The following is a 25,061-nucleotide window of genomic DNA, read 5'->3' as shown; positions in this document are numbered from 1 at the left end:
ATACCATCTCACGCCATTTAGAAAAGAGATAATTAAAAAGTCAGGAAACAACAGATGCTGGAGAGGATGTGGAGAAATAGGAACGCTCTTACACTGTTGGTGGGAGTGTAAATTAGTTCAACCATTGTGGAAGACAGTGTGGCGATTCCCCAAGGATCTAGAACCAGAAATACCATTTGACCCAACAATCCCATTATAAACCCAAAGGATTATAAATCATGCTACTATAAAGACACATGCACACGTCTGTTTATTGCAGCACTGTTCACAACAGCAAAGAACCAACCGAAATGCCCATCAATGTTAGACTGGATAAAGAACATGTGGCACATATACAATGATAGAATGGATAAAGAAAATGTGACATATATACACCATGGAATACTATGTAGCCATAAAAAGGATGATTTTTTGTCCTTTGCAGGGACATGGATGAAGCTGGAAACCATCATTCTCAGCAAACTAACACAGGAACAGAAAACCAAACACTGCATGTTCTCACTGATAAGTGGGAGTTGAACAACGAGAACACATGGACACAGGGAGGGGAACATCACACACCAAGGCCTGTCAGGAGGATGGGGGGCTAGGGGTGGGATAAGCATTAGGAGAAATACCTAATGTAGATGACAGGTTGATAGGTGCAGCAAATCACCATGGTACGTGTGTACCTATGTATCAAACCTGCATGTTCTGCACATGCATCCCAGAACTTTAATAATAATAAAAAAGTCATGCTTGTTTACCAAAGTTAATTAAATTGCACATAATGGAGTTCAACATCATTGGAAAGAAAGTGTGAGCTTTAGAGCCGTAGGGCACAAAATATTTCAAAATTATGTTACCAAAGTACAAAACCTCATCATTAGATGTTTCATAATCTCTATATAAGCATTTTGGAGGTAGTTCCTGATATACTTCTGTTATTCTTATAGTTTTAGATGCAAATTACAGTGATTCCCCAGTAAATATAATTAATGGACAGAAATAAAATAGAAATTTTACAAAAGCCTTTTAAAGTAAGGATGGGACTATAGGTTGTATAGATGTGTTTCCTACAAGGATTCAGCTACTCCTTTTTTGGGAGATGAGCCATTTTCTGCAACCTAGAAGTTACAAAGTCAGTTTTTTTGACCCCATTGCTTCTGGCATTCCAGCAAGGCTTCCTGGACATATTTCATTGCTACCTCAAACGTGGGTACCTCTCTGGGTCTACATGTCTTATAAAAGGAAGTAGATATAAGTAAGAAAGAAACAAATATTATATGAACATTAAGAAAATACCATCTAATTAGGCACACTCTACCAAGCAAAAGCCTTAGTTGCGTTGCTTTATAAACCTTAAATGTCCCTAACAGAGGAAAGCCCAGTACTAAGAAGCACGGGGAGAAAGTCAGGCAGGATTGAATATTAAGAGCCTGGACTCCGGCTCCGAGTGGTCTTATTTGTTCTGTAAGCCGTGAATATCTGTTGTTATTGCTGCCCAGGGTCCACTCCTTTCTCTACTAACAACACTTCGATTTCCCCTTGGGGTGGTACCGTTTCCACACTTGTGGCTGAGTGCTTTGGACTCTGTCCTTGGCTCCAGAGAAGTTCTGGGACCCATGAGTGGCCCCAGGATGGGAGTGGGGCCCAAGCCAGTGGCATTTGTTATGAGACTGCTGTTGAGACTCAGGGAAAAGCAGCCCTCATTCTCCTGGATTTGCTAAGCTGGTAGGATGTAAGCCTAGAGCTGCTACAATCTGTGCCGCAAGGAGAAAGCCTGTGAAAAAATGAAGCCAACACAGGGGAAAGTAAAATTGTTTTGGTTTTTGATGAAGCCCATCTGAATTGAGTTTCTGTTTTTCCTAAAGTCTTCTCCCCTTGCATTCATTTTTCAATTCTTTTGAGACTCAGTTTTTAAGCTGTCTTGTCCCCCAAACAGGGAGAAACTCCCAAATCCTGTACAAGGGGAAGAACGGCAGTCACAGTAGCTAAGGTGACCTTTGTCTTAAGCCAACTGGTTGCACAGAGACCTAACATGTCACTGGGAGGCTGGCCATAACTGTCCTTGCTGTCTACCACAGAAGAGACACAGAGTCCCTAGCTGAACATGTAAGATGCTTTATAGGTACCCTCTCTGGCCTCAGTTTACATGTTTAGGCTGATCTCAATCTCTTAATCATGTTTCTTGCGTGAAAGGCAATGCCCATATCCTTTAAGAATCATTCCTATGTGAGACACAGACATCCTCAGAAGGATGGAGTTACTGGTTCACCTGTTCTTTGCTCTGGCATCTCCAAGACTTTGGTTATACCTTCCTTACAGCATACATCAGGTCATTTATAGTTTTTCTGCTTCTATGTCCTCTCCCTCATGAAATTTGAGTTCCTCATATCCTTGTTGCTTTTCCTGACCACCACCCATTTACCTTCCTCTGATCAAAGCACACTGATATTCCTGTGGGGAAACTACCTTCCACATTCTAGGTCCTGTGTTTTGGGTTGGGCCCCAGAGATGTCTCCAGATATGGGCCATGTTCATTGCATAGAACACATTATGAGTGTGTCTTTTGGTCCAGGTTGAATGGAAACTGAATAGCAAGTCTCCAGAGAATGATAACATGGGACATGCTGTAATGGTTACAACCATAAATTTACTTTCATGCAAAATTTTTGACCAAACAAAAACAAACACACAAACAATAACTTAAAAAACTCTACTCCTAGCCATATCTAAGTAGAAATGTACATGATAATGAACAAATGCTTTTGGCAGGATTATAATAACATTTTATTCTAACTTTATTTTCAAATTTGTTTCAAAATTCTGAGTTTGATTGCCATGTTCTCAAGTGAAATCTTTTGCTTCACTATTATTATCTCTCTGGATCCAAATATAAACAATTTAGAGAGGGGGAAAAGGGGACATTTTGTGCTCAATTTCTTGGAAGCACATGCCTGTTTATTCCCAACATTAGCGTCATTAATTTAATGTTTTCCCCATCATTTAAAGATTGCCCTCAGTCTGTTGACAACTCTTTCTCCATTGAATTTCTCTCCTGGGTGGCATTTAAGCTGTATTTAAAACATACATCTTGTTTACATACACTCTTGAGCCAGAACCTTTGGTTTATAGGAAAGAATTTTGATGATCTCCTTCTTTCCCCACTGAAAAATTACTGAAGTTATACTAATGGTTCCTATGACTGCTTATTGTTGATCTCCTCCAAAGGATTGATATCAAATGCAAAGTTTAGACTGCCTGGCTTTGCTTATGCTATAAACTGAAATACAACCAAAGAGATTATGGAAATATTCTACACTTGGTCTATGTACTCATATACCTAAACATTCTCTGGTTAAAAATTAGGTGTGTAATTTTTTAGAAAAGTTTATATTTTTAGTAATATTTCATTAAGCAATACAGTGTTTTATGAATATATATACACGCACATATGTATATATACATATGTAAATACTTCCTAATCAAATAGTACAATTATAGATAACAAAACTGAGCCATGAACTATTTTTGTTTAGGAAAGAATGAAAAATACTGCCCTATCAAATGTTAGCCAAAACTAATGAGAAATTAATAATCTCTTTGTATTTTATGTCCTGTAAACAAAGATTATTTCCCGATGGTTTCAGTTTAATATAGCCAAATAAGGTTTTTTTACTCCAAAACTGAATCTAAATTCCTGTTTGATAATTTCGTGTATTTATTATTCCTTAAAAGCACCATAAAAACTTTCTCATAATGAAGACAACAAAGTTAGCAAGATTTGTCTTCAATAACTAATTGTATTCTGATGTAATATCTTCATTCATCTAATTGTTCTTATGCATTTTCAAGTCACATAGTAAGTTCAAATTAGCAAAGATTAAATGTTCTGCAGTGTTTCCTAAATTTTATCTAAGGCAGTCATAATTTAACTATGAATCCATTTGGAACTCATTTCTATTTCAATTCATTAAGTGGTATTTAAAATTAAAGTATAGAAATAAAATGCTTATTAGGTTGCTTCGTCTGGAGGTTAAACAACAAATTTGTGGTTAACACTGTCTTCTGAGTAAAGGAGAGACTCTTTTAAAATGATATCCAACAATGTGACTAACTGCCTCCCAGAAATTTAGAATTAGAAACACAAAGGTTAGATGAAGTTAAAGGTCATCCCCCTACAGGCAAAGGGGCCCAGTTCCCTACCAAGTTTCTAGCAGACCTACTTCCCTAGGGCACATCATAAAAGTAATTTACTGACAACTCACCTTACCAGGGGTCATTTGGTGCCTCAAGTCTTCTGGAATTCACTTTTAAGAAACATGATTAAGTGGGGACAACTATTGGCCCTAAAGTATTTATGCTGAGAACAAATGTCTGTCAGAATTAAATTCTTTGTGTGTGGTGGTTTCAGACTTAAAAAGGTGTGTACCTGATGAAAAGCACATATATTCTATTCACCAAATTAAATTTCAGAATGCATATTTGTTAATTGATTTATTCGTTTTTTTTTTTACTCCAGCAATCCAAATAGAGAATGCAGTCTAATGAAAAGGATAATACATTTACCAAAAGTTAGTTATATCCTTTTCAACCTTTTCTAGTCCAGTTTATTCTCACAGTGGAGGAAAAATGCATTATACTATTTTAAAAAATGAAGATGCCATTTAAACCCAGCCAAGGAAGTTGACTTAAAAAATAAATGGCAAGAAAATCTATTTCCTGATTAAAACAAGTCTCCTGCTTTTATTTTTTGACATAAGATACTGAGTTTAATATTAAGCAGAGATGGCCTTCGCACATTTAAAAAAATTGCTAGAAGCTAAAATATGTGTTCATTGGACAAAATTAAAACATTATTTGACACTGTGTGTGGGATACAGCTCTAATCTATACAGTGTATGGAAATGAGGCTGGTACTTTCAATTGCACAGCACACATCTCAGTAATAACAGGGGATGAGGCATACAATTTCAAGGAACACCCACAATGAAAATTATTCTTTCCAAACAGAGAATTGTTTTGGAATAAGTTAGGTTAATTGGCATCATGGGAATTCTCTCAAGGAAACACAGAGCCCTGCAATCCTTACATGTGCAAGTAAGATGATCAAGCATTAACCTCTTTCCTTTTTCAATTTTTCACATCTAATTTACTCTATCCACAACCAAATTAACTTCCATAGATTCAGATGCAGGTAGGAAGGGGGACAGTTCTTTGCCAGCTTAACATACAGCCTGAAAGAATGATTTGTTAGATGAGGTTATTTGCTCAAATACCTACAACAAAGAAGAAACCCATTATGGATATTTGGGATTATTCTACTTTTGAGAGTGAATTATAGGTACTTTATTAGTAAAGTCAGTTATTTTACAATTTAAAAGATTAGAAATTCCCTACAACAAGCTTTCCATATCCCTTTATTAGAGGTCTATGTTTTTATATTCCATTGTCATTTTAATCCTCTCTGACTTCAGGATACCTAGATTTTGACCTTTTATATGCTAAACCCAAATATAGTTATTCTTTAAAAAATAATAATATTTTTCCCCCGTTTCCCCCTTTAAATGTGCATTTCCCAGGAGGAACACGTGTGTGTGTGTATCATTCAAACAGTCTTTAATTGTGGTTACTATTTTCATGAATTAGCAATTACAACTGGCGTAGAGTGAGCCTTCTTCATTACATTACCACAATTGATATTTTCCTGTAATTTACAACCTTTCACCAGAACCCATGAAATATCCTATGTTGCTAATGTACTGAGTTTCAAAATTTGCACTTTGAAACTATGAGAAAGAAGGTATAAATTTTGGAAACACCATGTGTAAAAATGCTTACATTTAATAGGAAAAAATTTGCAATATTCTTCCAAGTATTGACCCACTGAAAGGTAGAAATGAAAGGAACCTCAGATATTAATGATCCTCTCATTTTACAGGTAAAAATTGAGGCTCTTGTGGTGAAATGACTGGCTTACAGGCACAAAGAACATTCACAGCAGAGCTGGTACTAGAAGTCAGTATTCTACCCTATATCCCTGCTTCCACCCTTGCCTCTCCAAGTCTACTCTCAGCATGGCTGCTATAGATCTTGTTTAAAAAGTTTGGGCCGGGGCCGGGTGCTGTAGCTCATGCCTGCAGTCCCAGCACTTTGGGAGGCTGAGGCAGGCGAATCACCTGAGGTCAGGAGTTCGAGCCTGGCCAATATGGTGAAACCCTGTCTCTACTAAAAATACAAAAAATAGCTGCACGTGGTGGCAGGTGCCTGTAATCCCAGCTACTTGGGAGGCTGAGGCAGGAGAATCGCTTGAACCCGGGAGGCAGGGGTTGCAGTAAGCCGAGATTGTGCCACTGCACTCCAGCCTGGGTGACAAAGCAAGACTCCATCTCAAAAAAATAAATAAATAAAATAAAAATTAAAAAAATAATAAAAAATTAAAAGTTTAAGTCAGATCATTTCACTCCAGTTCAAAACTCTCCAGTGATTCCCCATCTCACTCATCTCACTCAGTATAGAAGCCGAAGACCATAGCAGAGCCTGTACGCTTCGTGCTCCCACCAACACACAGATGCTCAACTCTGCAATCTCAACTCCTACAACTGCTCTCCTCTTCCTTTACTCAGTTCCAGGCTGGGCTTCTCCCCCACCACCCCAAGTACTGTCCATTTCGAAGTCATGGTATATCTTCACGTCGACCAAGGTTTGAAAATTTGCTTCCCTGTTTCCCTGTACATTCAAGACATTATCTTGTCATTAGCTGAAACCTGAAATCTCACTACATGTTGAGTTACTGCAGCTTTTTAAAATTTAACTAGAGCAATGATGATCATACAGAAAGACGATGCACCTATTGGCCTATGAGGCAAGGTACCCACCCAAACTCTGCATTGGGAGATGCTGACTGGGTTTCTGTATTATTACAAAGGGAAAAAAATCAAAATAAAGCAAAGTATGTTCCACAATTTCTGAGCCTGGACAAGCATGGAGTCATCCAATGCCTGATCACACTGAACCCTTATCTTTTCCATAATTCTCTTGGAGATTTGCACTACTTTCCATTCCTCAGAATTGTAGAGCAAGAAAGGACCTAAGGTATTATTATTATTATTTGTTTATTTTTATTTATTTATTTATTTGCGATGGAGTCTTGAACTGTTGCCCGGGTTGGAGTGCAATGGTGTGATCTGGGCTCACTGCAACCTCTGCCTCCTGGGTTCAAGTGATTCTCCTGCCTCAGCCTCCCAAGTAGCTGGGATTACAGGTGCCCATCACCACGCTCAGCTAATTTTTTGTATTTTTAGTAGAGACAGGGTTTCACTATGCTGGCCAGGATGGTCTCGAACTCCTGATCTCGTAATCCGCCTACCTCAGTCTCCCAAAGTGCTGGGATTACAGGCGTGAGCCACCACGCCTGGCCAACCCAAGGTATTATTTAGCCTAGTCCTTTGACTTCATAGATGAGGCCATCACGATCCCTGAAGAGACAATGCCATCACTGTGTGGCAAAACTGGTATCATCATATGATCAGTGAGTGAGTGATATGGCTATGCCATGATTAGTTCTCACACATCCAGCTGAGGTGGGATATTACAGGAATGCAACCCATTAGAGATCAAAGGCTCTGAAAATTGATGCTGTCACCTAAGTTTTATTTAGTAGTCCCTCCAATAACTAATTCTTCTCAAGGGAAGAAGCTCACCTAGTCATGCCCAGAAGAGTTTTCAGTTTTTGTTTGCCTGTTTGTTTGTTTGCCCAGAAGTCTTATATGTATTAACATTTAATCAAAGTCAAAATCTTAAGAAAAAAAACACCCTCCTTGGTCAAGGAGACATTGTTTGTAGGTTGCAATTAAGGAATTTATGCAATTAAAGAGCTATGCCAACTATAGGGTAAAGCATTTTGGTGCAGCAAGCGTAAGATCAGCCCCAGGGTGATATACATAGACACCTTGGGTATAAATATATTATTAACTTCATGGGGTCATCTGATCTTCCAAATCCCTGGAGATTTAAACAGAAGCTTTAAAGATGATACATAGAAAAATCACAGACAGGGTAAGAGAATGAACTATGTGACTTTTTCAACCTCGGGTCACAGGCTTGAGTCTACTCTAGGGTAGTAATTGATAACTTATGACAGATGTTTGGTGACCTGTGTGTGGAGGGACGTCGGTTCAAGTTTTGTTTCACTTTTCCTGAACATATGTGTTCACAGCCATCCACAAAGATATTTGCACTTACGGGAGCCTCATCACCACATCTTTCCTAGAAAGCCTAAGAATTTAATGGGAATTAAATTTCGTTATTTCTATCCTCTTAAGACTAGCACTTTTTTTTTTTTTTTTCAAATCTTAAGCATCTTTTCACTCACAGACACAAGCCTTTTTTTTTTTTTTTTTTTTTCTTAAAGGAATTCTTCTGAACAGTTTGAAACTGTGGACTAAGGTTCCTTATCAAACAGACATGTTTCCCTATCTAGAAAAGCCTGAGGACAGATGCCATTTTATGAAAGTTTGTGGTCTGTTTGGATCAAAGTTGGGTTAGAATAAGAGGGTGGTTTAGAAACAGCTTATTAGAACTACATAGTATGGCAAAAACCGCAATTACCTTTGCACCAAACTAAAAGTAAATAATTTAGCTTTTTTTTTTTTTTTTTTTTTTTTTGACAGTCTCTTCAGTCACCCAGGCTGGAGTGCAGTGGCATGATCTCGGCTCATTGCAACCTCCATCTCCCGGATTCAAGCGATTCTACTGCCTCAGCCTACCAAGTAGCTGGGATTTCAGGCACGCACCACCATGCCTGGCTAATTTTTGTATTTTTATTAGAGACGTGGTTTCACTATGTTGGCCAGGCTGATCGAGCACTCCTTACTTCAGGTGATCCGTCGGCCTCAGCCTCCCAAAGTGCTGGGATTACAGGCACGAGCCACCGCGGTGGACCAATTTAGCTTTCTTTTTTTGAGATGGAGTCTCACTCTGTCACCAGGCTGGAGTGCTGTGGTGTGATCTCGGCTCACTGAAACCTCCACCTCCTGGGTTCAAGCGATTCTCCTGCCTCAGCCTCCCGAGTAGCTGGGACTGCAGGTGCACACCTACCACACCCAGCTAATTTTTTTTTTTTTTTTTTTAAGTAGAGATGGGGTTTCACCATGTTGGTCAGGATGGTCTGGATCTCTTGACCTCGTGATCCGCTTGGCCTCCCAAAGTACTGGGATTACAGATGTGAGCCACTACACCCAGCCAATTTAGCTATTCTTAAAGAGAAAGTCACATTATTCAATATTTGCATGTTTGAAAAAACTCTTTCCACAAGAATTTTTGTGGCCATATATAAAACTGTAAGATATTTTAAAATAATGCTTTATTTTTGTGTTAAGCTTCAGTTTACTGGATTTAGTTCTACAATCAGATTAAATTATTTCAACTGCTAGCGATGATGGAATCAGTTTAGATCATATTCATTGGCATTCTCTTTTCTTTGTTACCCTACTACATAGAGGTATGATAGAGTAATTAGCACATATTTTATCTTAAACAAGTCGTTATTTTTAATAGATTTTCTGTAAGTTGAAGCTGAGGACTGAGGAATTGCATAATATTTTAAGTGAGTGAACAGATGAACTTTAAGGTGTATATGACATGTACAGATTGAGTAAAATGGAAATTCTTTAGATAAAGGATTCCAATTTGACCTCCCTCCTGATGGTAATTCCTGAGTGCCACTGTGACCATATGCATTGTCAGCTGGCATCACAGGTCATGCTGGTTAGAAACTTATGTGATTTAGAAAAAACTCTTCTCATGATAACACATTATAAAATGGTCTTGATAAATAGCATCTTATTTTTCAGAACATATTTGACCAAAAGTTCCGAAGATAATTTTAATTTCTAGCCAATGATCTAGTTTTTAAAACACTTCTGATTATGTCCTCAGTTCTGGGCACTTTGATTTGTAATAGCTCGACATAATTACAGACTTGAAAATTAAATATCAATTGATGACTACTATCAACAAATACCTTAAAATGTATTGTAGTAATTGACAACATATTTGTTGTACATACTTATTGCATATAAATACTATATATTATATAAAATAAATTTATGTATATACTTACTATGTAAGTGCAAAGATGAAAGACATCTGTTAAAAGCCTTACACTACATAAACAAATTTCCAAAGTTGGTCATAGAAAGGGAGAGACAAACCAAAGAGCAAATTTGCTTACAGATTTAGACTTTATATAAAATATTGAATCAATGTGATAGAAAAAGGTTCTATTGTAGCCTGAGGTTTGAGACATAGGTAGTTGGGGCTCTTTCATTTATATATTCTTTTGTTTTGTTTTGTTTTTCTTTGAGATGGACTCTCACTCTGTCACCAGGCTGGAGTGCAGTGGCGTGATCTCGGCTCACTGCACTGTCTGCCTCCCAGGTTCAAGCGATTCTCCTATCTCAGCCACCTGAGTAGCTGGGACTACAAGTGTGCACCCCCACACCCAGCTAATTTTTGTATTTTTAGTAAAGACGGGGTTTCACTATATTGGCCAGGATCATCTCGATCTCTTGACCTCATGCTCTGCCCGCCTAGGCCTCCCAAAGTGCTGGGATTACAGGCGTGAGCCACTAAGAGCGGCCCCACTTATATATTCTTGCACCCGATCATCAGCACATTTCACTGATAATGTCTACTGTCTACTGTTGCTGTTATTTAACTTTAAAATCTTTTAAAGTTCTCTCTTCTCTGATTTCATGGCACATTTTACTGATCTGCCTTTTTTTTTTTGAGATGGAATCTGACTCTGTGCAGGCTCAAGTGCAGTGGCGTAGGTGCGATCTTGGCTCACTGCAACCTCCGCCTCCTGGGTTCAAGTGATTCTCCTGCCTCAGCCTCCCAAATAGCTGGGATTATAGGCATCTACCACCATGCCCGGCTAGTTTTTATATTTTTAATGGAGATGGGATTTCAACATGTCAGTCAGGCTGGTCTTGAATTCCTGACCTCAAATGGTCCTCCTGGCTTGGCCTCCCAAAGTTCTGGGATTACAGGTGTGAGCCACCACGCCTGGCCTGATCTGCTTTTCAAAATAATAACAATAATAATAATTTCTTGAGAAATATACTCTCTGTAACATCCATTTCATGTTAATTTTATAGCAGCTTTACCCAATTGCCCCCCTCCCAACTGACATTCTAAATCTGTGCTGTGAGCCATAGTTGCTAGTGGGCAAAAATATGTGCCTTCTTACTTTTCAGTCCCAGTATATTTCCTTTGCAAATCCTACAATTTATTAACTCTGTGGCAGATTGACACAAACCATGTTCCAAAATAAACACAAAAAAGACCGACATTACTATAATATCCAGGTTGAGAAAAACTACTATGAAAGCAAGGAAATGCTGCTGAAAGGTTGCTGTAGTTCTTATGGGTCGGCTGCTTTGTGCTTAGTCATCGTTAGTCATGTGCTTCGAGAAACTCCAGAGCTGGGGAGTTTGCAGAGTGAGGTGGGCAGCAATACCCTATAATTAATGTCAAAAGTTGATGCTGTCAAAAGGTGTTGTTTTTCTCTAGTAACACATTTAAATAGAAAATATATCCTAGGTTTATCTTTCTGAGGTAAAAAAGCCACTCCACATGCGTCAATAACTTTGTTTCCAAGGGACTGCCATATTATTTTGGTGCAAATGCTAACACTATCATGAGTTTCCCATAAGCTATACAGATACATTTTGTTTTATTTATTATTATTTTTTTTTGAGATGAGGTCTGACTCTGTCACCCAGGCTGGAGTGTGGTGGCAAAATCATAGCTCACTGCAACCTTGAACTCTTGGGCTCAAGGGATCCTCTTGCCTTAGCCTCTTGAGTAGCTGAGACTATAGGTGCATGCCATCACACCCAGCTAATGTTTAAATTTTGGGTAGAGATGGGGTGTTGCTATGTTGACAAGGCTGGTCTTGAACTCCTGGCCTCAATCGATTTTCCTGCCTTGGCCTCCCAAAATGCTGGGATTGGAAGTGAGCCACCAAAATTCATTTTACCAGGGACTATTTCAACCCCAGGGTGTCTTGCTAGCAGTGGTCACTGGAGCTTGTGAGTCATGCATATTTTCCTTCTTCCCCTCCTTTTTATGATAGATGATGGTTAACAGCTTACAAAGCACTTCACATTTATGCGTGATTGTGCTTGCAAAATATTAGGTGTGACTTTTTATTGTCTGTATTTAACAGATAAAGAAAGTGAGCCTAGAGAGGTTAAACAACTTGCCCAAGGCCAAACAACCAGTAAGGCTTGGTAGGAACAGTGGTCACAACCCAGGTGTCTATCCGTGACTCTAGATGTTGGGCTCTCAGCCTCCTCATTGAGCATGCTGACACCAACCATCACCAATCTTGTTTTCTTAACATGATCTGCGGTCTCTCCTCTCATGCAGTGCCACTCATTAGAGGCATATAGCAGCATTTAGCAGCATAGCACCCTGGTTGAGAGCACAGTGTCAGACAAACTGCATTTAAAATCTGTCTGTGGTACTTGCTAGCTGTGGTATCGGGGCAGTATCCTTAACATGTGGGGCCTTCATCTGTGAAAAGGGATATTAACACCTACCTGACAGGGATTCCAGAAGTAATCAATGTAATGACTATGAAAGTAAGGGCTTAAAAAGTGGTGGTTATGATTAATAAGAAAGAAGAGTGTCTGCTAACAACATGGCTTGCTTGAAGACTATAGTATTAAACTTTATTGTATACTTGAAATTTGCGAAGAGAATAGATTTCTTAAGTGTTCTCATCACACACACACACACACACACACACACACACACACACGACTGTAGTATCAGGAAACAATCTTCAAAAGGGAATTCTGTACCAAAGGGAATTCTCTGCCATTTAGAGATAGTTTTGTGATGTTTGATATTTTCTTTTTATGAGGTAATACAGCCACTGGAAAACAATGATAACTTATATCACCAACAGATTTTCTTATTTTTTTCTAGTCAGAGACGGTCTCTAGAAGATGGTAGATATCTCACTTAAAGAAATGCCCTTTAAAGATGGCAGACTTTTTCTAGGGTCCAGACAGATTTCCCGGTTTTTCATTTGTTTTAAGTGATTACCATGAGATTGCTCAGATTTATAGCTTCTATTTCCTTTGCCCTTCAAATCTTAGGTAAATATAAAGATATTAATGTAAAAACTTTCCTCACCTCTGCTGTGACTGATGGGACCTAAAATTTAGGAGAAGGCAGGGCTTTCTCTACTCAACTGGGGAAACATGGCATCTGTTACTCCAGTTTCTGCTTCAGTAAAAAATATGGTGGAAAATAAACTATAGATTAAACTGCCTTAAACTGGCATAACCACATAAATGCACATTTATACTTATTAAAAGGTTTTATCAATAGAATAGCAAATTCAAAAATAATGAAAGAATACCAGGAGCAAAAACTAACTCAACCAAATGGAAAATTACACTGAGTTTATTTCATATTACTACGGGACTTTTGGCTTTATGAAAAATAATTTTTCTTTGTGGACATTTATACATTTAAAATGAGATTAAACTTACATAAAAATTGAAAACGACATTTTTCACAGAGTACAGAGCATTGTGATATAAAGGATCAGCAACACTCAATAAAATAAAAATAGTTGGATTAAAAGCCATGTCATTACTACACTGATATTAGAAATAACTGCAGTCAAAAACTTTACTTACAAGAGGCCAAGTGTGGTGGAATCCCAGCACTTTGGGAGGCCGAGGCAGGTGCATCGCTTGAGTCCAGGAGTTCGAGAACAGCCTGGGCAACATGAGGAAACCCCGTCTCTACTAAAAATACAAAAATTAGCCAGGCATGGTGGCACACGCCTGTAATCCCAGCTACTCAGGAGGCTGAGGCAGGAGAATCTCTTGAACCCAGGAGGTTACAGTGAGCTGAGATCGCACCACTGCACTCCAGCCTGGGCAATAGAGCAACACTCTGTCTCAAAAAATAAACACAAAAAACAAATAAAAACATCTTTATTTGCAATCTGCATTTTGTTTATGTTTTTACATGACATAAACGATTTGTAACCAGAATTTTAAACTATAAAAAAAAGAAGTTGCTTAAAAATTTTTATTTTGGGGAAGACAATTTCTACCACTTTTTGAATGAGTTTGTTTATTGTTTATTTCCACCACTATAGCAACTCTCTTTTAGATGAGGCATTATAACTTCTGAGCAGTAATCTGATAAGTCAAAAAGTTTAAAAATGCCATTCAGTATACAAAAATGTGCCACAATGGTGATTCTTCTATTGTAATATTCAACAAATGTAATCCATTGCTTTCTTTCTATTAACACAGGCTTTATTCTAACCTAATGTGTGCTTAAAAGCAGAGTTCTCAGCAGTTTTTCTGGGGAAGCATTTGTTACATGATCTAATAATCACCATATGTGTATGTGTGTATAATGTGTATGCATGCTATGTTACCAATACTACTTTTGAAAAAGAAATTGCTTCTCAATCTGCTTTGACTCATTTCACTCAAGCAAAAATACACCAGTGCTTCATGGGTTGCCTTAAGATTGCAAGTCAAAGAAAAAAATGTAAAAAGTTAGGTTTGACAAAGTTCAGAGAAATGGAACATCAGCCTCCATGGTTGATGAGGACTTAGATTTCACTAAATTTTTGATACTCATAATTATGTCTGTGATTTACAAGCCTGTGAAACCAGAGGCTGCCCCATCAGGGCTTGCCCTGGTGGACCCTGCATCCTCCTCCACATGCTCCTGTGACTCCCGGGCACCGGGACTGCTGTCTCTCAAGAGCTCCACCTCAATTGGCTCAGTCACCCGGACAATTAGCAGCTTTCAGCCTCACGTCCTCTCCTCCCCTGGTAAAAGGACTGCTTCTAAAAGCATCTTTTGAAATGAGGATCCAAGTAGATAGAGAGGGACAGGAGTCCAGTGACACTTGTTCCAATGATAGACAAGCCTTTCAGCTGTGTCTGCTGTGTGCTGTCAGCCGAGGGCTGCTGAGGGTGTGAACCTCTTCGTCCTCTGAAGAGGACTCGCAAGAACTAAGTGGCAGAGAATGGTATTTGCTAGTTTCCTTGAGGGGCCACCCTGTCAAGTGACAGGTGCGGGCATATCCTTCCTTTAACACACATGCAAAGCTAAGGCTGACTTTCACATTCTTGGCAGTCAGGGGCATTTTCGTGAAATTATACTAGAGTATCTTCTGGTGGCCTTGTCGCTTTTAACAAGGGTTTACATATATAATCACAATCCACATATTTTAAGAACAGGAACAATAGCAATTTTGCCAACTAGCTGAGCACCGTATTCCAAAATGGAACAAAAACAGAAAAAGATTAATGAGTAAAGCCATTTCCCAGTTAGAATTAACTTGAGATTTTTAAATACCATTTTTTTCCAAATGGTATTTAGTATGCTTTATATCAAGCATCTTACATGCTGCCAGAATTAACCCAATTCCTCGCTCAAGTTGGTTAAGTAATATATATAAACTAAGTAAATTAGAAAAGGTACAGGGCAAATGACAACTGGTATCCAACCACCTGCTCTTAGTCGTTAAGTCAGGAATAGGACTTGGGTGTAGGCTTGGTAGAGAAAATATGTCTCATTCAATGTGTAAGTGACCCAGAAGTTTGGCTCAGGCTACATCAGTGGTTTTCAAATAGGCTACACATTGAAATTATCTGGGAAAGCTTTAAAAACATATTGATGCCTGGGTGCCAACTCCAGATATTCTGACTGACTGTTTTGGGGTATAAGAAGTTTTTTTTTTTGTTTTTTTTTTTGATATGGAGTCTTGCTCTGTTGCCTAGGCTGGAGTGCAGAGGCATGATCTTGGCTCACTGCAACCTCCGCCTCCCAGGTTCAAGTGATTCTCTTGCCTCAGCCTTCTGAGTAGCTGGGACTACAGGTGCATGCCACCATGCCCAGCTAATTTTTTTTGTAATTTTATTAGAGACATGGTTTCAACATATTGGCCGGGTTGGTCTGGAACTTCTGACCTCAAGTAATCCTCCTGTCTTGACCTCCCAAAGCATTGGAATTACAGGCATAAGACACCACACCCAGCTTGGCTATAAGAATTTTTGAGAGCTCCTGGGCGATTATACTATGAAGCCATTCTTCACAGTATCATTAGAGGCATTAGTCTATCATTGCCAAGGACTTTACACAGACAAAGCTGGTTCTAGCACTTGCCAGAAGCTCTGATTTCAGAGCTCAGATATAAGCTCAATTTAAAGATTTCAAATCACCCAGTATCTTAAAGAAGTGTTTCTTTCTGGAGATAGTAAAATTTTTGTAATTTTTGCGCTTTGGAATAAAATGGTAACAACAGAACAGTAACAATGCTGCAAGTGCACATGCACACACACAGCCACACACACAATGAAAGTTTTAAAGTGTGCTCATCAGTTTGACACGCGGCCCCTTCTTCACAGTGCCAGTATTAGTGATTAGCTTGTAGAGTACACTATCATCAAAGAGCTATCAAATCACTACATATTTTAAAAACATATTCCTGACTTACTCTTTAATCTCAATGCCACAACTTTGTTTTCTATAGCAAAAAGAAGTTAATTCTTTAGCTTGTGCTTTGCATTTTTTGCAGATTAACTTTTTCTCTGTGAACTGTAGACAGTTTAGCCCCCAGGGTACTACAGTCTCCTACAATTTAGGCAGCACGATCTTGGTGTTTAAAAACAAGACATCATCTTTTTAGCTTCAGTCAGGACCCATTTAGGAAGAGTTGTCCAAGTTCCCTTATGATTGGCTCTTGGCTGATGGCATCCCTCTCAAGCAGTTATAAGAATCAGAGCTGGTAGAGGTTTAAAGAGATAAGCAAGTCCAACTCTTGGCCACAAAAAAGGTCAGCTTTTACCATGTGACAGAAATCACTCCCAATTAATTTACATTAGCAGACAAGGAATTCCAGATTTTTTTTAATAGCAAGCCATAGATTTTAGAAACTCTTATAATCAGAAATTTCTCCTTATGTCTGACTTAACATATTCCTCTTGGTCATCAATTAATGTAATTGTGAAGGGGTTCTGCACTGTGGTTTTTATTATTCTCAATTTCAAACATGTGGAGGTTGGGTTTAGTATGTATTACCAATTCTGTGATTTGAGTATTGCAATTAATACTTCAGTCTGTTAAACAGCCTTATGCCCTTTCTTAGGATTTTAAAACTGAAAAAATAGAGAATAGTTGATATGTATAATAATTTATGAAAATTCGTATTGGCATTATTTATGCAAAATGATTATTGACGAACAGAATACTGTCATAAATATATGATAACTTTCATATATTAAAGAAGCCAGAAATAGCTGTGAAAATGCTTTTACATTACAAGTCTCTGAGGGGCAACCACCAAAATCAGTGCTATGATCAACTCATAAATGTGGTGGTATCTGCCCCATCATACTGACAGTGGCCTTAACTCTTCCAATCAGGGAGTTCCATAGACACTGAGATAAAGGCCTCATGCAGCATGACCTGCTTGAAGTAAGAAGGATGTGATCTTATTACTCACTATGCACTCTGATATCCATGTGATATATTCTTATCTTGTGGACATAATTTGTGCTAAAACACCAAAGGAATTTAAAATATTGCATCTTAAAATATGTCATATAAGTTCACTAGAATAATAGATTTTGAAGTATATTTTAGGCCCCAGAAATCCGGGAGCTCTTCTGGAAGAGGAGCTCCAAATTCTGCAAGTTTTCTTGTAAATTTGGCCAAGTACTGCAGAATTCCTAGAAGACTGCAGAACACACAAACTCAGAACCAACGTACTGTTATATCCTTGCTTGTACAATTTTATTACATAATGAAACATCTCCATGTCAGAGCTGAATATGGTAATGAATCATCAGAGATCCCTACGAAGGGTGTAAATTGAAATAGGGATGCTGAAGGAACCCTGATTTAAAAGGCAGTCAAATTGAAGTAGAAACAAGAACATCAGTTCTTGTTATAAAACAATTTTCCAGTATTCTGAACCCTTCTTACATCTATATTACATCATACATATCTTTTTAATACCAACATTTTTACTCAAAGCACATTTGAAAACTATTGTTAATATTAATATTAATTCTCTCAAATAATTAGTATTATTCTCAAATATCTGAAAATATTTTAAAGCAAATTGGCAATATGTATTATGGTTATAATCTTCAACTCAGTAATGCCCTTCCTGTGAATGAATATTAAGGAAGTCATCCATGACCAGATTAAGTAAAATGTACACAATAATAAATAACATTATTTACAGTGGTAAAAAATAAAAAGTGGAGTCATCTTAACTCTCACACAATAAGAAAATGAAATAGATAGCAGGAATATATCTATATTTTTCCTGACTTGTTTCTTCTGATTTGGGTCTTCTTACCACTGAGTACAGCACAACAAAGCAAGAAAGAGTTCATTTCTATGTGAGTAGAAGACTATAAATCCTCCTTCAGTTTTTTCTCAGTTAAGAAATGAAAAGGATAACTAGTTCTTCCCAAATCATATTGTTACTTTGTTTCATTCTAAAATAGGCACGAGCTATGAAACGTGTCTTAATTTTAGAACGTCATAATTTGCTTTATAGTTTAGCACTGCTAATGTTGTACTGTGTTACTCTTGTGAAGCAAACTTGACAATAATTTTGTTTACATACCTAGGTTATTTAAACTGAGAATTCAAATTAGAGAAGTGAAAAAGAGGGCAATATATGCTATATAGATGGCTAATTATAGAAATATTTGACTTACCTGTAAAAACATTGTACAAGGAAGTCATAGTATAAGTAGTATTTTTTATGAGACAGACTCAAAAACAGAGATGGTGAAAGAATGATTTGCAATTGCCAAAATAGACCAAAAGACCTCTTTGTTTCCACTAGCAAATGCTGATGTACAATCCTGTGTTATGCCCATTAAACAACATTTAAACAAATACTTTATAAAGCCAAAGATTCCTTTAAATGTGTCAATTACATGGGGAAAGCATGTCAAATATCAATTTGATTGCAGTGCACAATAGTCAACAAATAACAGAAATTTAATGTCACTGTCCTAATTCAGGTGCCATAATTATTGTTTCTTATGTTGCCCCCTTATTTTCTCCTGCAAGATTCTTTCTTTTATTACAAAGAAATACCTTCGGTGAGGAAGGTAACACTAAAATAAAATTAACATAGCCAGCACAAAAATAAATAAAATTTAAAAAGCCAACCTTTATTCCACTTTGAACAAGTTTGTGAATGTCCAAATAAGGCTCCTTGAAAATTTCTCCTTCAGGGGTAAGTATCTTCACATAACCTTCTTTTTCCAGAATGAAGAGACGGTGCGAGCCATCCCCACTATGCAGGGCACCAACGGGCTGCCGCAGCCCACTCACAACCTCCTGAATACAGAAGCAGTTGTGTTTGTGCTTTCTAAACAAATTAAAGAAAACCAGTAAGCTTTTCTTGAGATGAAGGAGATAAGGGATGCACTTGGCATCCTTTTCAAACTCTATTTCCTCTAGGAATCATGGTTTTGAGAACCATGAAGTGCTTGCCAACCCAAGGGTCACAATATAATTCTTTTAAGTGGTTCTTTTAAGTTCTTTCAATGGCAAAAAACAAAACAGCCTTCTATCAGAAAGTAAAATAAGAGAATCAAAACATGTATATATTTTCAAATGTCATAATCTCATTTTCTCATATTTCAGCGACTATAATTAAAATTAGTTTTACTCACAATAAATAAACCTTATGGAAGGCATGTAGAGAGAAAGTTCTAAGATCTATTTAGAAAAATCTGATTTGCTAATAGTAATTGTGCTGAACATTTTCACAGTGCCATAGGCTAACAACAGTCATAAAATTCAGGCTTAAAACTATACCCATAAAATTCACATGAGTCATAGAGAAGCCAAGCTCATAATATAAGATTAGTAGTCTAAGTATTAAAAGCATTTAAGCTAGAATTTTAGAGAAACAAACTACCACAAAGAAAAAAATAAAGCATCTGGAGGATATAGCTGCTGAACACAAGCACAGACAGTTGATTCACTGTCAAAACCACAAGATTTGTCAGTTGGGTTTTTTTTTTTAAAGATTAAAGAGCATTTATCTTTATGAACCTGCTGATCTCTTCCACTTTGTCATATTCTTCCATCTGGTCCAAATAGTTAGATGCTGGTCCTCTGACTTGTTTTCTTGGAAAATCTGGAAAGCACAACCCACCATCTTTTCTTGCATAGTAAAAGCAAAACTCATCCGCAGTTGTTTGAAGGAAACCTTTAAAAAATATAAAAAGACTCATTAGAAACTCTTAATGTCATAGTAAAATCACCTTATTTGAAAGATATAAGATGAGGAAAACAATTTTTAGAAACTAGATGGATATTTTAGGAAGAACCTAGACTGAAATAAAAACAGTCCTGTAATCCCAGCACTTTGTGAGGCTGAGGTGGGTGGATCACCTGAGGTCAGGAGTTTGAGACCAGCCTGGTCAACATGGCGAAACCCCGTCTCTACTAAAAATATAAAAATTAGCTGGGCATGGTGGCATGCGCCTATAATCCTAGCTATTCGGGAGGCTGAGGCAGGAGAATCACTTGAACCGGGAGGTGGAGGTTTGAGTGAACCGAGAACACACCACTGCACTCTAGCCTGAGCCACAGAGCGAGATGCCGTCTCAAAAAATAAATAAATATATAAATAAATAAATACATACTAAATAAAAAGAATGAAAAATATCGGGGGTTGGGATTCCCATTTGTGTTTTAAACTCAATCTAAAAATTGTGGTAAAAGTGAAATAATATTGTATTGGGTATTAAAAGGCTCCTATGAAGTACAAATAAGACAAACTCAGCATTTATCTTGCTATTGCATTGATGTCTTTTCAAGATTCTCTGGTTACTGTATGTGGTACCTGTGAGCTTATCTCATCAGTATTTAGCATTTTTTCCTACAATACTAAATAAATTCCTCAGATGAACAAACAAGAATCAAGAAGGAGACAGGCCATCAGGTGCCAGTTTTGGTCATTTTACAAGTCTTAGTGTATTGCCACTTACATAAGATTAAATAATAAATCTAATGAATAACACAAGGTCATTATATGCTATAATAAACAACTGACTCACTGTGTAATGATCAAGCAATGAATTGGTGCTTATAACAGAGCCTCCATTTTCCAATATGCAAGTGCCTTTTTCCTGCACCTCACTTATAGGAGATAATGATTAATGTGTAATAGAAAAATTATATTTAAAATATTCCTTCAATCGTCCCAAACAGAAAAGCTGACATATCAACAAGCCAAAACAAAAACACAACAGAGAGTTACTTAATAGGATCTAAAAGTAAGATGTTTTTTCTTTTCTTACACATTAAATATTTTATCATATAAAGACAGCTATCTTTGAATATGAAAGAAAAGAACTTTATGGCAAAAAAGTTTTGATATTACTTTTACAATTTGAGTTAATAAGGTGTTACCTTTCTGGGACATATTAGCAAGACTCACTTCCACATTCTAATGATTTCTGCTCTCAAAATATGATGGTGCTACCAGAGTCAGCCTTATATATGGTCCTAAATTGCTGCTTCTGGTCTTATACTTTATATTATATATCTAAAGTTTTTATTTTTATATAACAAATTATATTTTCATACCTCATCAATTTTTTGATAAACATACTGAGTAGCTCAGTAGAAATTTAGAAGTTGTATAACAAATTCAGATTTAGCAAGGATTTCTAAGAATAAGAATTTGGGATCAGCCAAGTGAAACTCATCAATGGCACATAAAAGACACTACAAGTTTACTTTCTGTGTGCTTGACCTAGGACCCCTCAAACCTAAAACTTATCTTAGAATGTGAAGGTCTCAAATGGTTGTAAAGCTTGAAGTACATTTTGACCTAACTTTTGAGTGAAATGTCTCACCCTGAACTTTCTGAGAGAGACTCTTCCCTGCCAGTTTCTGACTGGGCTATTGGAAAGGATCTTGTCTTGGCAACCAGGCAAGTAAGAGCAGATGTCCTTGGGAGTGTGTGTGTATGTGTGTGTGCATGCATGCGGTGGGGGGCACAGAGAAAAAGAGGCAAGCAGCTGGGAAATGCTCCACGGGAGGGGCAAGGCAATTGGAAAGTTATCTTTCTTTGAAAAAAAATTCAAGGATTAGAAGCTGGGGAGAGGAATGAAGGCCATAGAAACACTTACCCATCTTTAGCTAGTCGCCATTTGCAAAAGATAACTTTTCCCCTCCCTTCTTAAATGGGTAAGCATTCAGATGAAAACTGCCTAATAGTGTTAAACAAGTCTCTTAGAGGTAAAAAGAAAAAAAAAACTAAATTGTTAAATCAAACTCTTTGCACAGTTTTGGGCTAGATCTTGTTTTGGAAATATTTACCATCAGGCAACAAGATCTCCATGCCTATATTATGCATGCAGGAAGACTGTCATACTATGGTCATATTTATAACTGGATATGTGAGTGAGAAATATAGTTTTAAGGTGATGCTTGCCAGAAGGGTCAGAGAAAAATTTCAAAATGCAATTCAAAAGAAAGTTCAAGCTTGCTTAAAAAAAAATGTGTGTTTCAGCATTACTGTCTACTAACCAATACCATCTTAAGGGGAAATTAATTAACAATTCTGGTGGTTGATTCCAATTTAAAGGGAATTAGTAACTGGGACAAACATGAGGAAATGAGAAGTCATTTTCAAGTGAAATATCTAAAGATTAATGAATACATATTCATAAACTTGATGGCTCCAGAGGTAAGATGCCTGCTTAGCAAATTAAGAAAAAATATAGAATGTTAACAATAAATTTACTCCAAGCTTCTTATGTAATTTAGACACACTGAATAACCTAAGTGTGAAAACCAACTCAGAAGATTTTTACTTAAATACATGGGCATTTTTTTTTTACAATCATGTAATTTTCTTTGAATTTAAGTATCTAAAACTTTTATTAATACTTTACCTTAAATGACCTGATTCTGCAGTGAACAATGATGAATAGGGAGATATATTTTAACATTTATTGCCAGGGTTCTCTTTTGTTTGGCATTTTACTGAAAGTGTATGTTTAGCTCACTCAGGATCATCATAATATGGTCAGGTCTACTAATAATGAACAAACACCGAATATTCTAGCAGCTGTATTTTTTTAAGTTCTGATAATTTATCAACTATCTTGGATCTGTAAATATTCTCCTGGATCGTGAGCCTGGTTCTGCTATACCACAAAGCACCCTATAAATACTGACATATAAAATAAATGCTTCCTTGGAGTATTCTGAGCTCTCCCTTTTCTCTCAGCATGTATTCCAGGGAAAAGTTATTTTTCCTCATTTTAAGTGCTGCTCATCACGATAAGGAAAAAAAAAAGTTACTGACTCTTCATGAGTACGACTTACTCATGAACATATCCTAATAGAAGTGGTGGATTTTGATATATCCATCTATTTATTCCTTCTGGTTTACTCTCCTTGGGACTAAGAAGACACATGTGTAAGCTAACTGACCAGGGTTCGGAGTGGCTATGGACTAGAAAAATTCAGTTGAATCAAACCCTTGACCTTGGCCTTCTTAGCAATAGGATTATACCAACTGAACTAATTGTGCAGACATTTCACACTACAATAACTTACTGCTGAGAAGATGAGGTCGCAGAGTGATAAAAGTCATTATGACTACAGGTATAGAGGAAGAAGCAAGGCCAATAGATGTCCATTGATATGCTTCCCATAGAGTGTGTTATGCCTTCTTCTAGTGACTAGCAAAGTAGCTATCCTGCTCAGTTAAGCAGAAGAAAAGACCTGCAGAAATGAGTGGAGAGTTTTTGGCATTTTTAGAAGTTTTGAGAATTCACTTCCCTAAGTGAATTCACAACTGGAAAATATTATGATTAATAAAACTCTAGTATATACTCACTATATTGCTTTGTAATATCTTTTCCCATTTTTGGGAAAATAAGCAGACTATGACTATTTCTTAATTAAGCTTTCTAGGAAGTAGCTATCTTGTAGGTATATGAATATTCTAAAGTGACTGTGCTTTCTTAAAGCCATGAAGTCAAAGCAAATGGTTAAGTCATTTATATGTACATTTCTTCATGCATTGGGCAATAGGGAACAAATGAAGATGTCTCTGGAATCATTTCTCTCTCCCAATTCTTCCAGCATTTGGCTTCTTTTAGCAAAAAACATCCCTTGGGGTACCTTCCTCTTCAAGTTTTTGATTTGTAGAAAGATGAAGCTATTAATGAGGATAGTCAAAATATGTTGATTAGTTTCTTCTAAAAAAGAATCACAAAGTAGCTGTTCCAACACTTTGAACTTCAGAGGAAAGTGAACCATATCATTAAATCAACTTAAGGGAAAACTATTAAAATTTGCTTTTATAGTAATTTCCAAAAATTCTGTGTTCCACAATTGTAAAGACACTTCTGTGCTGGGGGCAGGGGCAGGGAAGGGTGGGGATTAGCATCTTATTTATTGTACTTTAGGAAATCGTAATCTACATGCCAAGGATCTATCCAGGCAACAAATCGATTAGCATAAGTAATGCAAAGAGTGTGTTATTACAGCTCACTTTTGGGGCAAGTATTGAGAATGATCATTAGCATTTGATGTACGCAGGGGCAGCCCCCTCTGCTTGTCGGTAAAGCCTTCCAGAGTCTCTGGAAAGCACCGTTGCTGCTCTGTCCACCTCTAGAGTGGAGCTTTCATCTGGTTATCTTTCAAAGCAGCCTGGGTGGCCACCAAAAGCACTTGACATCTTGATGCACTTCAGCAGTTTTACATATATACAAACTTTGTAGAAAAATAAATTTGTCATTCGTCACCACATATGTTGATCTGGGGAGTGAGGTGCTTGCAGTTCTGGCTCTGAGCTGCTTGCTGTGCTCTCTCTTTCAGTGGATATTACTTTTATTTTACTGTTTTTGGAAACTAAAATTACTTCAAATATATAAAGACCCCCACAGTTAAGTCCCCAAATCTAGCATGTTGTATTTATCTAAAGTAGATAATGGTAAATAAAAATG

General features: G+C 37.3%; 1 protein-coding gene across 1 annotated transcript in view; it reads right to left on the bottom strand.

The window, feature by feature from the left end:
• HHIP (hedgehog interacting protein) overlaps window positions 1-25,061 on the bottom strand; it is a 93,054-nt gene that overhangs the window by 60,042 nt on the left and 7,951 nt on the right. Inside the window, exons 3-4 of the mRNA XM_003257762.3 lie at window positions 20,137-20,293; window positions 19,243-19,444 (exon numbers count right to left, since the gene is read on the bottom strand). Coding sequence (XP_003257810.1) covers window positions 19,243-19,444; window positions 20,137-20,293 — 359 coding nt within the window. The remainder of the gene's footprint in view (window positions 1-19,242; window positions 19,445-20,136; window positions 20,294-25,061) is intronic.

The sequence above is a fragment of the Nomascus leucogenys genome, chromosome 7b (assembly GCF_006542625.1).
Source record: "Nomascus leucogenys isolate Asia chromosome 7b, Asia_NLE_v1, whole genome shotgun sequence".
In the NCBI taxonomy this organism is placed as follows: domain Eukaryota; kingdom Metazoa; phylum Chordata; class Mammalia; order Primates; family Hylobatidae; genus Nomascus; species Nomascus leucogenys.
The sequence above is the reverse complement of the archived record's forward strand: the minus strand, read 5'-3'. Positions and strand labels throughout refer to the sequence as shown.